General features: G+C 50.1%; 1 protein-coding gene across 1 annotated transcript in view; it reads left to right on the top strand.

Annotated features, from left to right (window-relative positions):
• PTK7 (protein tyrosine kinase 7 (inactive)) overlaps positions 1-16974 on the top strand; it is a 63979-nt gene extending 47005 nt beyond the window's left edge. Inside the window, exons 8-20 of the mRNA XM_077903945.1 lie at positions 229-362; positions 522-657; positions 813-932; positions 2665-2814; positions 2930-3080; positions 3176-3303; positions 4632-4835; positions 5594-5749; positions 6720-6952; positions 7911-7991; positions 14315-14466; positions 15313-15491; positions 15985-16974. Of these exons, the coding sequence (XP_077760071.1) occupies positions 229-362; positions 522-657; positions 813-932; positions 2665-2814; positions 2930-3080; positions 3176-3303; positions 4632-4835; positions 5594-5749; positions 6720-6952; positions 7911-7991; positions 14315-14466; positions 15313-15491; positions 15985-16145 (1985 nt within the window). The 3' untranslated portion in view covers positions 16146-16974. The remainder of the gene's footprint in view (positions 1-228; positions 363-521; positions 658-812; positions 933-2664; positions 2815-2929; positions 3081-3175; positions 3304-4631; positions 4836-5593; positions 5750-6719; positions 6953-7910; positions 7992-14314; positions 14467-15312; positions 15492-15984) is intronic.
• The last annotated feature ends 555 nt before the right edge of the window (positions 16975-17529 follow it).

The raw sequence follows: 17529 nt of genomic DNA, 5'->3' as shown, positions 1-17529 counted from the left end.
TGAAATGGATATAGGAATACATACGTATGGGGATTATTGTGACCATTAACCAAGATCATGTTCAAAAGGTGCTGCCCATAGGCCCTCACTAAGGGGTAACTATTGTACTTTCCATGGAACAGACAAGAGCTTCCTGAACTCAGGGTCGAGTGTAGGATTTTGAAGGATTGGATCCTTTGGTTTTGTACACATGTTCATTGGTCTTCTGTTCCCTCCCTGCTCCTCTAGCTGTGCCCACATGGCTGAAGAAGCCCCAAGACAGCCAGCTGGAGGAGGGCAAGCCAGGTTATTTGCATTGCCTAACCCAGGCCACACCAAAACCCACAGTCATCTGGTACAGAAACCAGATGCTCATCTCAGAGGTGAGAATGAGGGTTGCTCTAGATGGAAGGGGGCAGGTTTCCCTTCCAGGGCTCTCCTCTGTGATCACCTCCCTAGCACTCCTTCCCCCAAAGCTCCCCTGAAGATGCATGTGGGGCTTTGGGCTGAGACCCGCCACAGTCACATAATGTGTGCCACAGGACTCGCGGTTTGAAGTTTCCAAGAATGGGACCTTGCGCATCAACAGTGTGGAGGTGTATGATGGCACGTGGTACCGCTGTGTGAGCAGCACCCCAGCTGGCAGCATTGAGGCCCAGGCCCGTGTCCAAGTGCTGGGTGAGTGCCCATGCATGGGGAGAGCACCCAGCCCAGCGGGCAGGAGGGCAAAAGGGAGGGAGCAATGGGGGCCCAGATCTTTAGGCCTTCCTTAGCCTATCAAGCTGCCTCAGTTCCTCCTCTTCCCATTCACCCACCCTCCCTCTATGAAACAGAAAAGCTCAAGTTCACACCACCGCCCCGGCCGCAGCAATGCATGGAGTTTGACAAGGAGGCCACGGTGCCCTGCTCCGCCACAGGTCGAGAAAAGCCCACTATTAAGTGGATTCGGGCAGGTGGGTACCAGGTGGGCATGGAGTGCGGGTGGGTGGGACAGTCCACTAGTCAGATATATGTATGTCTGAGGACCACCTGAGGGCCCAGCACTGTGCTAGGGGCTGTGGGAAAGACAAGAAATGTGGGGCTGATTTATAGTCAGTTACAAAGAGAGGAGCCAGCCATGAAGAAGGTCAGGTCAGGAGGCATTAGACATCATGTGAGATGGTTGAGGCAGCAAGTGATTGACTTGGTCCAGACGGTCCTGTGAAGTTGTCTTTCTTTCTTCAAAATGTCTTTATGTCTTTGGGACATAAAGATAACACAGGTGCTTTTAGAAAATTTGTGTGGGGAAGTGTCTGGTGAGCTCAGTGCACCACTCTCGATCTCGAGTTGTGAATTCAAGTCCCACGTCAGGGGTAGAGTTTACCTAAAAGTAAAATCTTTAGGGACACCTGGGTGGCTCAGTAGTTTTGGGTGGCTGACTCTTGGTTGCGACTCATATTGTGATTTCAGGGTTGTGAGATCAGGCTCTGTAGTGGGTATGGGGCCTGCTTGGGATTCACTCTGTCTCCCTCGCCCCCTCGCCCCCCACTTGCATGCATGCTCTCTCTCTTAAATATATATATATTTTAAAGATTTTATTTATTCTTGGGAGACAGAGAGAGAGGGGCAGAGACATAGGCAGAGGGAGAGGTAGGCTCTCCCTGGGAAGCCCAGTGAGGGACTTGATCCCAGGACTCCGGGATCACACCCTGAGCCAAAGGCAGATGCTCAACCACTGAGCCACCCAGGCATCCCCTTAAAAAAAAAAAAAAAAAAAAAAAAAAAAACTTAAAAAAAATTTGGGAGGAGAAATGCATAATCCCACTATCCATCATCTTTGGGTGTGTGCCCTTCTTTTTCTATGTATATCCATTCTGTTTGCACATAGCAATTTTATTGAACATATAATTTTCACTTATTAAACTTACACGAGTAAGCCATGCTTACTGTAGAAAAAGAAAGATAGTTAATTATATAATTTTATATCCTTTTTTACTTAACGTTATCAAGCATCTGCACATTTTTATATATAAACCTTGGTTTTGATGATTGTAGTAATATTCTGATGATTGGATTCACTGTAATTTACTTAAATATTCCCTAAATGTTGGAGATCTGGGTTGTTAACCATCCTTCCTCTCTCCCTTTTTGCCTTTCTCACCCTCTCTTTTTATTGCTGCAATAAACATCTTTAAGCCAAAGCTTTTTCTGGATTTGGGTTTATTTCCTTTGGGAGAGGTTCTCAGAAATGGAATAATTATGTATAAAAGGGTATGCACATTTTTGCAACCCTTGCTGTAGATTGCCAAGTTGTCTGTTAAGGGGCTGGGCCAGTATTTACATTTTCTTGAGTAGTGAGATGGAGGGAGTAGGACTGCAGGTTTTCGGGGAGGAAGCGGGCTTTCCCCACTCAGGTGCTCGGGGAAGCTTTCTGTAGGAGGTGGGGCTCCAGACGGATCTGAAGCCTGGATGGCAAAGCCCAGAGAAGCAATTCTAGGAGTGAGAAGTGAGAGGCGGTGAGGATGAAAATAAGGCAAAGTCGAGGCTCAATCAGAAGTCCCAGTGCCTGGTTCAGGAGTTTGGACTTTGTCTGTGGGTGGTTAGGAGCAGCAACGTGTTTTTGAGTAGAGGTGAGAGACTGAGTGCACTGCCAGCCACCCATGTGACTCTGGTCAAGCTTGTCATTTCCCTTTGTTGCTCCCACAGATGGGAGCAGCCTCCCAGAGTGGGTGACCGACAACGCCGGGACCTTGCACTTCTCTAGGGTGACCCGTGATGACGCAGGCAACTACACTTGCATCGCCTCCAACGGGCTACAGGGCCAGATCCGTGCCCATGTCCAGCTTACTGTGGCAGGTGCGACTGTGGCAGGGCCCTGGGGCTGGAGCTGGCAGGCACCGTGGGGCACCCCACACCCTGCCAGCCCCACAGCTCATGGTTCCCTGCCTTTTGTTGGGCTTTTCCCATCCAGTTTTCATCACCTTCAAGGTGGAGCCAGAGCGCACGACCGTGTACCAGGGCCACACAGCCCTGCTACGATGTGAAGCCCAGGGAGACCCCAAGCCACTCATTCAGTGGAAGGGCAAAGACCGCATCCTGGACCCTACCAAGCTGGGACCTAGGTAGAGCCATCTTCTTCCCTACCTACTCTCTTGTGGCCTGGTCTTCCCAGGAGCTGGTGAGGTGGGCAGCACTGTGGCTTCTCTCCTTCCGGCAGGATGCACATCTTTCAGAATGGCTCCCTGGTGATCCACGATGTGGCCCCTGAGGACTCAGGCCGCTACACCTGCATCGCAGGCAATAGCTGTAACATCAAGCACACGGAGGCCCCCCTCTATGTTGTGGGTATGTGCTGGGAAGAGGTGTCCTGCACAGGAAGTTCTGGGGCCAGACTTCGTTCACATCCTTATTTTCATTGGCTCCCTGTATACAGAAGACCCTTAAATCATCTTTTTTTTGGGGGGTGGGGTGGGGTGGCAGGATTAGCTGTGTGCCTTCTACCATGCTATGGCATAGTGTTAGGTTCCTTGCTTAGAGCTGGGCTGTTGCTGATTTAGCATTCCACAGCCAGTGTGTGTGCGCATGTTGGGGAGGTGTGGGGGTGGTGCTTTTGTCCTAAAATGCTTCTTCCCAGGTCTCCTGCAGCAGCCACACGTATCTCTGGGTGGGCAGGGAGAAGAGCTTACAAAGGGTGCAGCACGGAAGGGTTCCTTTGCCTTGGAGGCCCAGAAAGGATGATGCATTGGGTAAAAGTCTCTGCCAAGAGTCAGGGACTCAGGGTTCAGGGAGAGCCTCTCCGGGTCACCAGCTCTATGCCCTTGGAGGCGTCACTTCCTCTCCAGGGGCTTGTTTCTGCATCTGTAGAAGAGATGTAAGATGTGGTTTCAGTGAGAGGTTCTCAAACTTTTGTGGTTTAGCAGCAGAACTGTTTTTCTAGACAGAATATTCTGTGGAACATTAAGTGGATAATAATGAAGGGTTAAGGCCCCTTGGTTGAAGCATTAGGTGTTGGTGGGAGTCAGGGGATCCTGCATGGTCTCTTTCCCTCTTCCCTAATGATTCCTTGCTCCTCTTTCACCATTGGACCCTAGGCCATTGAAAGCCCCTAGACTAGAAGATCCTTTCCACAAACATGTTTCTTTTCTTTTTTGGAGGGGATGTGTGTGTGCAAAAAAGGTGGTTTTTATTAGAGCACAGGAACAGGACCCATGGGCAGAAAGAGCTGCCTACAAACATGTTTCTTGAACAATTTGCTCTATGTCAGGCAGGGTCTGGGATCCTAAATCAAATTCCCACTGCTTTTTAGGGCCTGGTCCAAGATATTGAGTCACTTAGGAAGCTTGCTAAGATAGTGTGGGATTGTGTTAGCATCATGACAGGCATGTTTTTTATGTGTATCCCTAGCCTTATGTTCAGATGCACACCAGCTTGGGAATCACTGGCCTCATGACCTTTGGAACTCTCTGTGGTGGGGCCCAGGGACCTTGGTGGGGCCTAAGGACCTACCCCTTGTTAAAGCCAGTGACAGTGGTGACCCTCCCTGGTTCTCTGGCTTGGTCAGGCCATCGAGTGTTTGGGAGGTGATCTTGCGTAGACTGGAGAGGGGCCGGTAGACAAGTAGGGCTGCGTTTACTTCACTGGCCCCTGCCCAGACCCTTCTGTGTGTCTCTCAGACAAGCCGGTACTGGAGGAGTCGGAAGGCCCGGGCAGCCCTCCTCCCTACAAGATGATCCAGACCATCGGGCTGTCCGTGGGTGCTGCTGTGGCCTACATCATTGCTGTGCTGGGCCTTATGTTCTACTGCAAGAAGCGTTGCAAGGCCAAGCGCCTTCAGAAGCAGCCTGAAGGCGAGGAGCCAGAGATGGAATGTCTCAATGGTGAGGGCGGTGGTGTGGAGGCCATGCAGGTTGCAGGTGTGTGGGCACTAAGCGCCCTCCGGCGGCTACAGAGAGTGCCGTGGCGCTGGGGAGCCTGGCCTCTGGCAGAGGTGCTCCATCCCTCGCTGGCCCATTTCCAGGCCTTGGGTCGGAGCAACCAGGCTCAAGAATTCCTTATTGGAGCCTCTGGGCTCGCTGTGTGTTGCTCTGCCTGCTTCTCCCTGTACTGCTAAACTACAGATACAGTTAGTACGTGTGTTCACGTTTCTGTGGCACGTCTTGTCCCCCCAACTCCATTAATTTTTTAGTTCCCCTAAGGGCACTCTGTTTCTCTTCTACCCATCCCCTCAGAGGCATTGCTGGGTTTCCCCTATCAGTTTAGGCATTCAGGAACAGAGTTTGGGTCTCCCTCGTTGTGATTCCCCCTTTGTACCCGCTTAGGGCTTTGCACAGAGGAGGCCCCATGAAAGCAGAAACGCTTAGGTTGACGTAGTGTCCAGAACCCAGTGGCTCAGATGAGACTTCTGCACTTGGGTCCATTTCAGAGGTTGTAATCAGCCTCATCAATCAGTGGCTGTGCTCTGCGGGACACTTGTACCCCCTCAGTTCAACAGTTGGACTGGCCTTTCTATGTGGAGCACCACGATTGGACCCACTTGACAGAAGCAGGGGCTTGGGACAGAGAAGTGAGGTCTCCATGGTGGCCAAAGTGTCCAGTCTCATCTCAATAACTCCCCTACCATACCCTTTCTTTCCAGGTGGGCCTTTGCAGAATGGGCAGCCTTCAGCAGAGATCCAAGAGGAAGTGGCCTTGACCAGCTTAGGCTCTGGCCCTGCAGCCACCAACAAACGCCACAGCACAACTGATAAGATGCACTTCCCAAGGACGAGCCTGCAGCCCATCACCACCCTGGGTATGCTGCCTTAGGCACAATTGTCACAGCTTAATGACAGACCTGTCTTGAGGCTGGGTTCGGGCTGGTGGCTCTGAAGGCTCCAAAACCTAGACCATGGGAGCTAGGGGTGAGAAGCAGAGGGGAGAGATGTCTAGTGCCTGTACACGCCTTGCCTCCATGGCTCTCATCTTTGCTGTGTATTATTAATTGGAGTTTCCTTTATCTTTTAAGAAATTTTTTAAAAATTTTACTTAAACTTAATTTGCCAACATGTAGTATAACTCCCAGTGCTCATATCATCATGTGCCCTCCTTAATGTCTGTCACCAAGTTATCCCATCTCCCCACCCGCCTCCCTTGGGGTTTCCTTTAGACCAACTGCCTTTATTTTATTTATTTATTTTTTAAAGATTTTATTTATTCATGACAGACACACAGAGAGAGGCAGAGAGGAGAGAGAGGGAGAGGAGGGAAAGGCACAGGGAGGAGCAGGCTCCATGCAGGGAACCTGACGTGGGACTCGATCCAGGGTCTCCAGGATCATGCCCTGGGCTAAAGGCGGCCCTAAACCGCTGAGCCACCCAGGCTGCCCTGACCAACTGCCTTTAAAAACAAAACAAAACTGATGAAAGTGTTGTTCTGGGGGGAAAAAAATGTGAGAAATAATGGATCTGTGGTAGTTAAGTTTTTTCCGAGTATACGTTAGAAGTGGAACTATTAACATGTTTATCAAGAGCTACCTAGAATTCTCATACAAGCCATCCTTTGGAAAATGCTGGATATCATCAGTTCTACCCCTTCGATTTACTTTTGGAGACCATGAAGCACAGGGTGGGGTGCAGTGTGGTTTGCTCAGTGCCCAGTCCAACTGAGTGGGATGCAGCGAAGATTCCCCTCTGTGTGGCAAGGAGAGGCAGGGCACCCTCCCCAGTCAGGAACTTCTCTGCTGGGGTGAGGGCAGCTGGCTGACTCCAAACCTGTACCCACAGGGAAGAGTGAGTTTGGGGAGGTGTTCCTGGCAAAGGCGCAGGGCTTGGAGGAAGGGGTGGCAGAGACCCTGGTGCTTGTGAAGAGCCTGCAGAGCCGAGATGAGCAGCAGCAGCTGGACTTCCGGAGGGAGTTCGAGATGTTCGGGAAGCTGAACCACGCCAATGTGGTGCGGCTCCTGGGGCTGTGCCGGGAGGCTGAGCCCCACTACATGGTGCTGGAGTATGTGGACCTGGTATGCTGGGGGCACCTGGGAGTTTCCGGCGGGGGTGGGGACGCAGCATGGGAGCCTTAGCTCATGTGGTCTCAGCCTGTCTGCTCTTGCCCCTGGAGACACTCAGCCTCCTTTCCCTGCTATCTCTCTGACACCTGCCTTTTCTTGCCTGGTGCTCCCTCCTTCCTCTCTGCCAGCCCCATGTCTGGGGGTCGGTTCCCAGTTCATCCCAGCTTCTCATGCTACACACCCACACGGATGTGTTCTAGGTTGCCTTCCTTGACCCAGGTTTTCATTGGTTTGTCATTTTTCCTTCTTTGCAGGACTCATCACCCCTTGAGAATAAACTTAGCAGACCCAGCTTTCCTTCCTGCATCCTGTACCATCGGGGGCACAGTGTTAGCCCACTCTCCAGCTAACACTTCTCTTTCTACCCAGCTGTCATGCCCTGAGCTGCCCCTCACTCTGCATTCCCCAACCCAGCTAGGCCTTACCTGCTTGGTCCTTATGCTGCTGCTTGTCACATCCCAAGCTTGGCAGGAAGGGGAAGGAGCAAGGGTTTTTGAGTACTCGATGTATGTTTCTGCTACTGCTATTCCCACTTTATTGTTCATTAGACAATAAACCCCCCAGAGGACAGGGGTTTCCTCTCAGGGGTCTGTGACAGTTGGGAGCTGTGTTTTCCTCTTGGTTCCCTGAGGGCAGGGGCTTTGTCACCCACCTGTCCAGGGGGCCCCCTGTGAGAATAGGAATGCCAGTCCTCCTGTCTTTCCAACAGAGAGCTTCTAGGAGCCATCTCCTCTATATTTTTAAATTCCCACTGGACTTCCCCCAAGGGAGGGGGGCTGGCGGGTGTGGGGGTGCACGTCCAGGGCTCCTCCCCTGCCCAGGGCGGCCACTCTGAGCCCCTGCTTGGTGTGATGCTTTGGAGGTAATAGTTGGGCTCTGACCTGACAGAGATGCCTCACTTTTCCCTTAGGGAGACCTTAAACAGTTCCTGAGGATTTCCCAGAGCAAGGATGAAAAATTGAAGTCACAGCCCCTCAGCACGAAGCAGAAGGTGAGGACGGGGCGGGAGAGGTCCTCAAGGGTGGGCCAGGATCAAGGGTAGCCATCATGACAGAGATGCCACTGATGGAATCCTCTCTGTGGACCAGGCAGGACTTTACCTGTGTTATCTCAGCGATCACAGTGGTCCTCCAAAACAGATGTAATTACCCCATTTCATAGGTAGACGGAGGTTTAGAGAGGTTAAGTGACTTTTCCTAGTCATGTAGCCCCCAGATGCCTTTCTGTTGCCAAGGTGCCGTCATTTCAAAGCGGCGCTCTCTGCCCTTGCTGCTTGCAGCGGTATGTCTGCCCCCTGGAGTGAGCACTTGGAGGAGCTGTGAGCAGCCCAAGTGTCTAGGATCGGGCAGGGCAGGGTGTGGTCCCGACAGTGTTTTGTCACCCAAGTGTGGAAGTCTCTTCGGTGAAAGGGCTGCCATGTTTCACCCACTGTGGTTTTCACACTCTCACTTTCACTTGGGCTACGGCTGCCCAGCCTTTCCTTCCGGTTCTCCTCCCACCTTCTGGGCACAGATCCCTGGCTGGGGCCCCATGGTGGAGCAAACCTGGCTTGAAACTGTGAGGAAGGGAAAGCTTGCCTACTACCCTCTGCCCATCTCAGACGATACCTTCTGTGGCCCAGCTCTTCTTGCCCACAGCCTCCTTCCCTCCCCTCTGAAATGCATCTGCCTCCTTCCCTGAGACTGGGTATTCTGCTATCAAGCTGATAGCAAAAGTCACAGCTCAGAGGTAGGCAGTGACTCCTAGGGCCCTCCCTAGCAGGTGACCTTTCCTTGCCTTGTAGGCTGACCCAGGTCACAGGTTCTGGAGGCAGGGCAGAAAGACATGGCTCGTTGATTAGTCAGGCAAGTGGCACCCTGGTCACCCCTGCTCTCTCTGGGGAAGTCAGTCTGAGCCCCTCAGGCTGACTTCTTCATAATTACAGATGAATTTACTGAGGCCCACATAGGACGAGTCATCTGGCCCCACATTGTCTGTGGCTGGCCTCCTGACACCAATCCCTTGCCTCCATCGTCTTGAAGCCTCAGCAGCTGTCTGCAGTAGCTGTTGATGGAAAGCCACAGGACAGGAGGTGCTACTCTGCCTAAATAGGATGTCAGGGCCCCAAACTTCACAATTCAGGACATGCAAGGAGCCAGTGAATTGTTACTGAGCCAGTCATGGCCATAAGGGCCCTTGGGGTTGCAAAATGGAAACTGTCAGGCATCCTTGGGGCATTTAGGATCTAGTAGGGGAGCTTAGGAAAATTATTATGGCATGTGCCTTATAGACTTCAGGTATGACACGGAAAGTGAGTGAGAAATACAAATCAAGAGATATTAAAGACTTTCACATCCTTTAGGTGGACAGTGTGGTTAACAAAGAAGGTTTCCTGGTCAAAAGAACAATTTGAGTTCAGTTCTCAAGGAGAGGAAGTAGTTGAATGGCAGGAAGGGGATGGCTGCAGGAAAGAGGGGAGTCAGGTAGGTTTCTTTGCGACAGGGACATAGGCAGACAGGAAGAAGTCCATTAGTTACCTCTGTCACATGACCTGAAGGACTCTCATTAGCTAAAAGTTATTACCACCTGTGCTAAGGATCTGTCTCCCATTTTCTCCCCCTTGCAGCTTAAATCTGATGAGGGAGCTTTAATAAGTTGTGTTCTACACACTCATAGGACAATATTCTACATCAAATGGGAAGGGAGGTTTGCGTAAAATAAAAAACGCAGGTTTCTAGACTGAGGGTCTAGGAATATCTAAGGATGGGGTCTGAGGACCTGCGATTTTCAGATAAGCTCTCCAGCTGATTCTTTTTTTTTTTTTTTCTTTAAGATTGATTGATTGAGGGCGGCCCTGGTGGCGCAGCGGTTTAGCGCCGCCTGCAGCCCAGGGTGTGATCCTGGAGACCTGGGATCGAGTCCCGAGTCGGGCTCCTTGCATGGAGCCTGCTTCTCCCTCTGCCTGTGTCTCTGCCTCTCTCTCTCTCTGTGTCTCTTGTGAATAAATAAAATCTTAAAAATAAAAAAAAGGAAGGTTGTGTGCGGCATAACCTCCACCGCCATCCTTATAAAAAAAAAAAGATTGATTGATTTGAGAGAGAGAGCCTGAGAGAGAGAGCACATGCATGTACGCACACAGAGACAGAGGGAGTGGGAGAAGCAAACTCTCCACTGAGCAGGGAGCCGGATGTGGGGCTTGATCTCAGGGTTCCCAGGTCATGACTCAAGCCAAAGGCAGCCGCCCAACAGATTGAGCCACCCAGGTGCCCCTCTCCAGCTGATTCTTAAGCTCATTAAGGTTCAAGGAGTCCTGGTATATAGGATAGTAGCTTTGAAATGTTTGTTGTCAGGATCCCCTATAAGAAATGTGTTTTACATCATGCCACACACACACAGAACCCAAATTATACTTCAAAACACTATTTGATGCAGTTGATATTTTCGATCCTATTTAACCCACTAAATTGATTTTGAGACCCATGTGGGTCTTGATCAGTAGTTTGAAAAACACTGCTTTTTGAGGATTCCATGAAGATTCACAGGAAAGATATACTAAAACTTGTAGATGTTTCCTTGTACTAATAATCTAGTGAGCTGTTATGCCACTTTATATTCCTAGGGCTCTAGGGGAATGGAAGGAGGAAGAGTTAAGTTTTTAAGGGGGGGTGGCATGGGAGGCAGGGTGCTCCCTGGTCAGGTCAAATTGAAATGAGAGTGCCTAGTTGGTGTGGCTGCCGGAACCCTCAGGAGAATTTCAGGACTACAGAGGATGGTGATGGAAATCAGACACAGGCCCTGGGTATTGGCATAATTATAGATAATGCCTGTTCAAGTATCTGATGAGATGATGGAGATTTTGAAGTCAGGCAGCTGTAACCTGTGACTTCTCTGTGGGTCTCTGCAAGCTAAGGACGGGATAAGGAGCAGAGGGTCAGCTCAGCACACCTTGAGGACAGCAGAGTATGTAGTTAGATGCCGTAGCATGAAAACAGCACCACAGTGTCACGAGGGGTTAGCCAGAACCTGGGCAAACCCTGAGACGGTCATGTTGGAAAGGAAGGGGTGGGCCTGGTCTTTCCCAAAGAGCAGGCTTTCATAACGGTATTTGAAAACGAATCCTGTGGCCATCTGATGGCACCTTGCCCAGTGGTAAGGAAACACTTAATTGGCTGGTATCTAACAGAATTCCCTTTTACTCTCCTCACTTAGCCAGTATTTCTAGAAACACCGCCCCGCTGGAAAGATAGCAAGTTAGTCACCATGCCAAGTCCACTCTCTTCTGTTTCCCTTGACTAGTGGCAGACTGTTACGCTAATAAGCCAGAACAGAGAGCAGGCTGAGGGGACTGGGAAGTCCTACGAGGACGTATCACAAAAGCCTTTGTCCCTTATAGATGACCTGCAAGGCTGGACAATGCCCTGCAGTTCTGAAGCTTGGAGTGGAGTCCATCTGTTAATGATAGGACCACTTCAGCGGTCATCTGGCCCTTTTACCACCAGTGGCACATGGAGCATTCTGAGGATGGCAGTATGGGGGCAATTTTGGGTGTATGGTGGATTCTATTTTTCCATGGAGATACCATGGAGGGGACTCTGACCCAGGGGGTTGTTATTCATCCTGGTGCACCTGCTCGCCTGACCTCTTCTTTAATCCTCACCACTGGTTCTATGTGTTTGGTTGGAAGCTATCTGGAGGTCTTTTGTCTTCACTTTGGATCAGGAAAATACACCAGGAAGATGAGATTCTTTCCTAACTTTTGGTGGCATCCTTTTTCAGCACTGCTATAGATGCAATGTCAGCCAATATATCGGATACGTAGATAGGTCCAGTTTGATGGTGGCTCAGATCAGCGCTAAGGAACTCCCAGCAATGATGGAAATATTTCACATCTACTGCTGTTCATTGTGGCAGTCACTAGCCTCATGCAGCTACTGAGCATTTAGAATGTGACCAGAGCTACTGAGGCACCAAATTTTTAATTAAGTTTTAATTCACTAGGTGGCTCAGTCAGTTAAGTGTCAGCCTTCAGCTCAGGTCATGATCCTAGGGTCCTAGGATCTAGCCCTGCTTTGGGCTCTCTGCCCCAGCAGAGGAGTCTGCTTCTCCCTCTCCCTCTGCCCCTGCTCATATGCTCACTCTTTCTCACTCATTCCTTCTCAAATAAATAAAATATTAAAAGTTTTAACTCACTGAAGTAGTCACACAGGGTGAGAGGCTACTGTTTTTGACAATACAGGTTGAGACCATGTTTCATTTTGTTTTTGCTCATGTTAGCAAAGTATAGTTTTATGTAACTTTTAAACATGTTCTGTATTGTTTGTTTCTTCCCAAACCATTTATGTATGACTTTTAAATTTTTTAATTAAAAAATTGTTTTAAGTTTTTAAAAATCTATTTAAGTAATTCCTGCGTCCAAGGTGAGACCCAAACTCAGGAGCCTGGGATCAAGAGTCTCACACTCTACCAACTGAGCCAGCCAGGTGTCCCTATTTTTAGTTTAGTTTTTTTTTTGTTTTGTTTTTTTGTTTTTAAAGATTTTATCCATCCATTTGAGAGAGAGCATAGGGGCAGAGGGAGCGGGAGAAGCAGGGTCTCCACTGATCAGGGAGCCCAACATGGAGCTCAATACCAGGACCCCAGGATCATGACCTGAGCTGAAGGCAGATGCTCAACCAACTGAGCCATCCAGGTGCCCCAATTTTAGGTTTTTGAGGAAACTCCATATTATTTTCTAGAATGGCGGGCAGCCCCGGTGGTTCAGCGGTTTAGCGCTGCTTACAGCTCAGGGCGTGATCCTGGAGACCCGGGATCCAGTCCCGCGTTGGGCTCCCTGCATGGAGCCTGTGACTCTGCCTCTCTCTCTCTCTCCTCTCTGTGTATTCTCATGAATAAATTAAAAAAAAAAAATCTTAAAAAAAAAAAAGAGAGAAAAACTAGAAAAAAAAATTCATTGGCATTAAGATAAATGAATTGGGGACGCCAATATGCAGGACTTGATCCTGGATCCCGGGATCACAACCTGTGCTGAAGGCAGGCGCCCAACCGCTGAGCTACCCAGGCGTCCCTTGCCAAGAAATTATTATCATAAAAGTTGGGATAGTGGTTACCTCTCAAGAGGGAGAATAAACGATTAGGAAGGAACGCTTGTGATTTCAAGGATTCTAGCATTGTTGGGTTTTGTTTTTGTTTGTTTACTTAGTGACAGTTACCTGGGTGTGAGCTTTATGATTATTTGTGGAAGTGTGTGTGTATATATATATGCACACACACATACATATATATATACACATGTACACATTATAGATTTTTCCATATGCAATTCACAATTTTTAAAAAAGATTTTATTTATTTGAGAGAAAGTGAGTGAGAGAGAGAGAACACATGCAGGGGAAGGGGCAGTGGCAGAGGGAGAAGCAGACTCCCTGCTGGGCAGAGATCCCCAGGTGGGGCTCCATCCCAGGACCCTGGGACCATGACCTGAGCCGAAGGCAGACGCTTAACCAACTAAGCCACCCGTGCTCCTGCAGTTCACAATTTAAACAGTATTTAAATTTCCCTCTTTTTCTACTCTGTAGTCCCCACCTCCTCTCCTTGGAGGCAATCAATCGTGTGTATGTATATTTATACACTTGTACTCATACACACATTTTGTTGTTTTGTTTGTTTTAAACATAACGAGAAGAAAATGCATAATTTTGAAGTAAAAAAGGGACACGTAAGCTATGATTACTGCCCAGTTATTTTTTCTCTCTTTTTAAAAAATACTTATTTTATTTTTTTAAAGATTTTATTTATTCATAAAAGACACAGAGAAAGAGAGAGAAGCAGAGACACAGGCAGAGGGAGAAGCAGGCTCCATGCTGGGAGTCCGATGCGGGACTTGATCCCGGGACTCCAGGATCACGCCCTGAGCCGAATGCAGGTGTTAAACCGCTGAGCCACCCAGGGATCCCCAAAAAGACTTATTTTAGAGAGAGAGCGTGTGAGTGTGGTGGAAAGGGGCAGAGGGGGAGAGAGAGAGAGAGGGAGAGAGAGAATTTCAAGCAAACCCCCTGCTGAGCTGAGCCCAAAGCTGGGGCTCTGTCTCATGGCCCCGAGATCATGACCTCAGCCAAAACCAAGGATCAGTCAACTCAGTTCTTCTAACAACCCAGTGAGACGGGGGCTGTCAATACCCACATTTTACAGAGAGGGAAAGAGAAGCTGTTGTGTCTTTGTTTTGGGGCTTCCTGTGCATTGCACTGATGGCATTAAGGCCTCAACAAGGGTTGTGTCGAGGACGGTTGCGTTGATCTCTAGTCCCAGCACCTCTGAAAGGGCCTTCTCTCGTTGCAGGTGGCATTGTGCACCCAGGTAGCCCTGGGCATGGAGCACCTGTCCAACAATCGCTTTGTGCACAAGGACCTGGCCACTCGGAACTGCCTGGTCAGCGCCCAGAGACAGGTGAAGGTGTCGGCTCTGGGGCTCAGCAAAGACGTGTACAACAGGTAGAAGGGCACAAGTCGGGTATGGTGCCGGGCAGAGGCCACATGGGCTTTGGGAGCGTGTGAGAAAGGGCTTAGTGTCTGCTTGGTCCAAAGCTGGAGGGCTTGGGCAGGGGACAGAGCCCCCCCACCCCCCACCCCATCCTTTCTCCAGATGAGCAGCAGGCTTCCTAGCCAATGGACCACAGGTCCCTGATGCTTATACATTTTATTCTGGGGATAAAACATTACAAGCCTTTTTTTTAAATAACTAGTCAAACTTTATAACAATTTATCTGTAACTTAACTATTCATATGCTTCCCTCTGATGAATTCAGTAAATACCATCTTGAAGCCCAAAGACTTCGAGCTCAGCAGCCACAGCCAGAGATTGCTCTGGAGTGCCTGCACACACTGTACAGCCTCTTGGGGAATGCCCCTACGAATCACCCTGGCTCTGAGTCACTGCAGCTCGTCTGGCTGTTGCTTTAGTCATAATTGGTATATCGCTTGCTAGTAAAGCTCTTTAAGTTTTCTTTCCATTTAATGTGGTCTCGTTTTTCATGTTTTGTTTTAAACAGAAAATATATGTGATTGTTAGCTTTTAAAAATATGAACATTTAGGCAAATTTGGATTCTTAATGGAATTTTTTACCATCAGACCCCATGTGGTGGCCTCCAGATTTTCACCTACTGCACCCCTGTGCTCGGCATAAATGCTACTGATTTCTTTGGGTGCCTTGGGTTGGGTTTCAGCCTGGGGCTGAGACTTGGACCTGGGATGAGGTTAGGATCCCAGGCTGTGTTCCCCATCTGGCCTCTGAGCCATGGAGGCCCCAGCCCAGTCCTGTGTGTCCTTCTCTCCTGCAGCGAGTACTACCACTTCCGTCAGGCCTGGGTGCCACTGCGCTGGATGTCCCCTGAGGCAATCCTGGAGGGGGATTTCTCCACCAAGTCAGATGTTTGGGCCTTTGGTGTGCTGATGTGGGAAGTGTTCACCCACGGAGAGATGCCCCACAGTGGGCAGGCAGATGACGAAGTGCTGGCAGGTAGGCGGTTGGTGTTTCTAAGGGACAATTCCAGATGTGCTCCAGGTAGAGAATTTGCTCAGCGTCTTGGGGCCCACTTAGCCTGTCTCACCTCTCAGGGCTGGTGTTAGCAGGTGCACAGATGTGGCTACTCCAGTTGACATACTGATTAATACTTTTATAGTGGTTGGTAAATAGTCCTTGACCCCAGTGCCCAGTCCAGCCGCTCTGATGCCTGCCCGTTGACCCTACTTCAGTCCTCATGCATTGGCTCCCTCCCGTGAACCCTTCCCCCACCAGCCAGAGATTGCTGGGGCCAGGGCCAGGGGAGTCATCACCTTTGATTGCAAGGTACTTCCTTATGGTCCTTGAGTCAGTGCCCACCCACCACTGGCCAGCACCCCTGACCCCCAGTCGCCCTCACATGGCTGCTTATGGGAACTACAGGCTCCATGGGGTTTGGACAGGTGGTTAAATGTTTCAACTAATGCTCCATCCACCATCTTCCCTGCAGACTTGCAGGCTGGGAAGGCTAGACTCCCACAGCCTGAGGGCTGCCCTTCCAAACTCTACCGGCTGATGCAACGCTGCTGGGCCCTCAGTCCCAAGGACCGGCCCTCCTTCAGTGAGATCGCTAACACCTTGGGAGACAACCCCGCAGACAACAAGCCGTGAGGAAGGAGCCCAGGCAGGCTGTGCCTCAGGATGGTGTGGGCAAGGGAGGACTTCTTGAGGGGTACCCACAGCATGATGGGCAAGATCCCTCTCCTCCTTGGCCCCAGGGACCCTGGGACCACAGGCACTATTAAGGTCTGGGCAGGGCCTGGGCTTTCCTCTTCTTCCTCATCCTCAGCCCTTTGGGGAGGCTGATTCAGACCCAGACTGAGTCATTAGAGCCTTGAGCTGGGCAGCATTCTCTGCCACCACTTCCCCCATCAGGGACAGTATGGGTACCTCAGGTAACCCCAGTTTCTGGCCTGGGTCTCCTCCCATTGACCAGGTCCAGTTCTACCACTCACCTGCCAACCTGGCCCAGGGAGGGCTCGGCTGGAGAAGAGCTGGGTCTGAGGGGAGCTCCTTAATATACTCAAGTTCCTGTAGAGTTCTGGTCTACCAGGCCCACCTTGGGTCTGCACCAGGACTACAGAGAATGCGCCAGTGAGTCCTCACCCCATGGACTTGTGCACACTGACCCAGCCCCATGTCTCCTCCCCACCTTCTCTCCTTTCCTCATCCTAAGTGCCTGGCAGATGAAGGAGTTTTCAGGAGCTTTTGACACTATATAATCCGCCCTTTTTGTATGCACCATGGGCGGCTTTTGTATGTACTTGCAGCGTGGGGTGGGGGGCATGGGAGGGAGGGGTGGACCCTGGAAGAGGTGGGGAGGGTGGGCCACCCCTGCCTCACACCTGTATTGTTGTTGTTGTTCGTTTGTTTTTTGTTTTTGTTTTTGTTTTTGTTTTTTTAACACTCGCTGCTCTCAATAAAGAAGCCTTTTTTACAACCTGCTTCTAATGCTCATTCCCTGCCCTAGCCCGTGGATGGCCTCCCTTTATCCCTCATTTACCAGAAGCATCCGTGTCCCATCATGAAGTCTGGTGGGGTTTGGACAGGAATAACGAGTAGACTCTGGTCTTTCTCTGTAGTTCATGGAACAATTGAGAATATGGGCTCGAAGGATGCAAGACACCACTTGTCTGTGTGACCCCGTGTTGCTCTTTGAATGCCAGCTACTTATTCTTTGCTGGTGGGCTTAATCCTCATGCTCAGGTGGGGAGGGTAGAAGGAGGAAAGAGGGGGTATGTTAAAGATTGGAGAAAGCATTAATGATGGATCAGGTCTCTGAATCCCTTTAGGGCCCTAGGAGGGAGAGAGTATGGGTAGAACGGAGCAGAGAGGTGGTGCTTGATGCCTCATTGATGCCATTGTTGCGGGCACTCAACTGGTTTGATTCTTGCCCGTTTGTTAGTTAGAGCTGCTGTTATCAGTCATCAGCTGCCTTATTCCAGTAACTTCAGCCTGATGCCCCATCCAAAAGAAAGTAGTCCATAACTCATTC

Source organism: Canis aureus, chromosome 7, assembly GCF_053574225.1.
Source record: "Canis aureus isolate CA01 chromosome 7, VMU_Caureus_v.1.0, whole genome shotgun sequence".
Lineage (NCBI taxonomy): Eukaryota > Metazoa > Chordata > Mammalia > Carnivora > Canidae > Canis > Canis aureus.
Note: the sequence above shows the minus strand (reverse complement) of the source record. Positions and strands in the feature narration are given on the sequence as shown.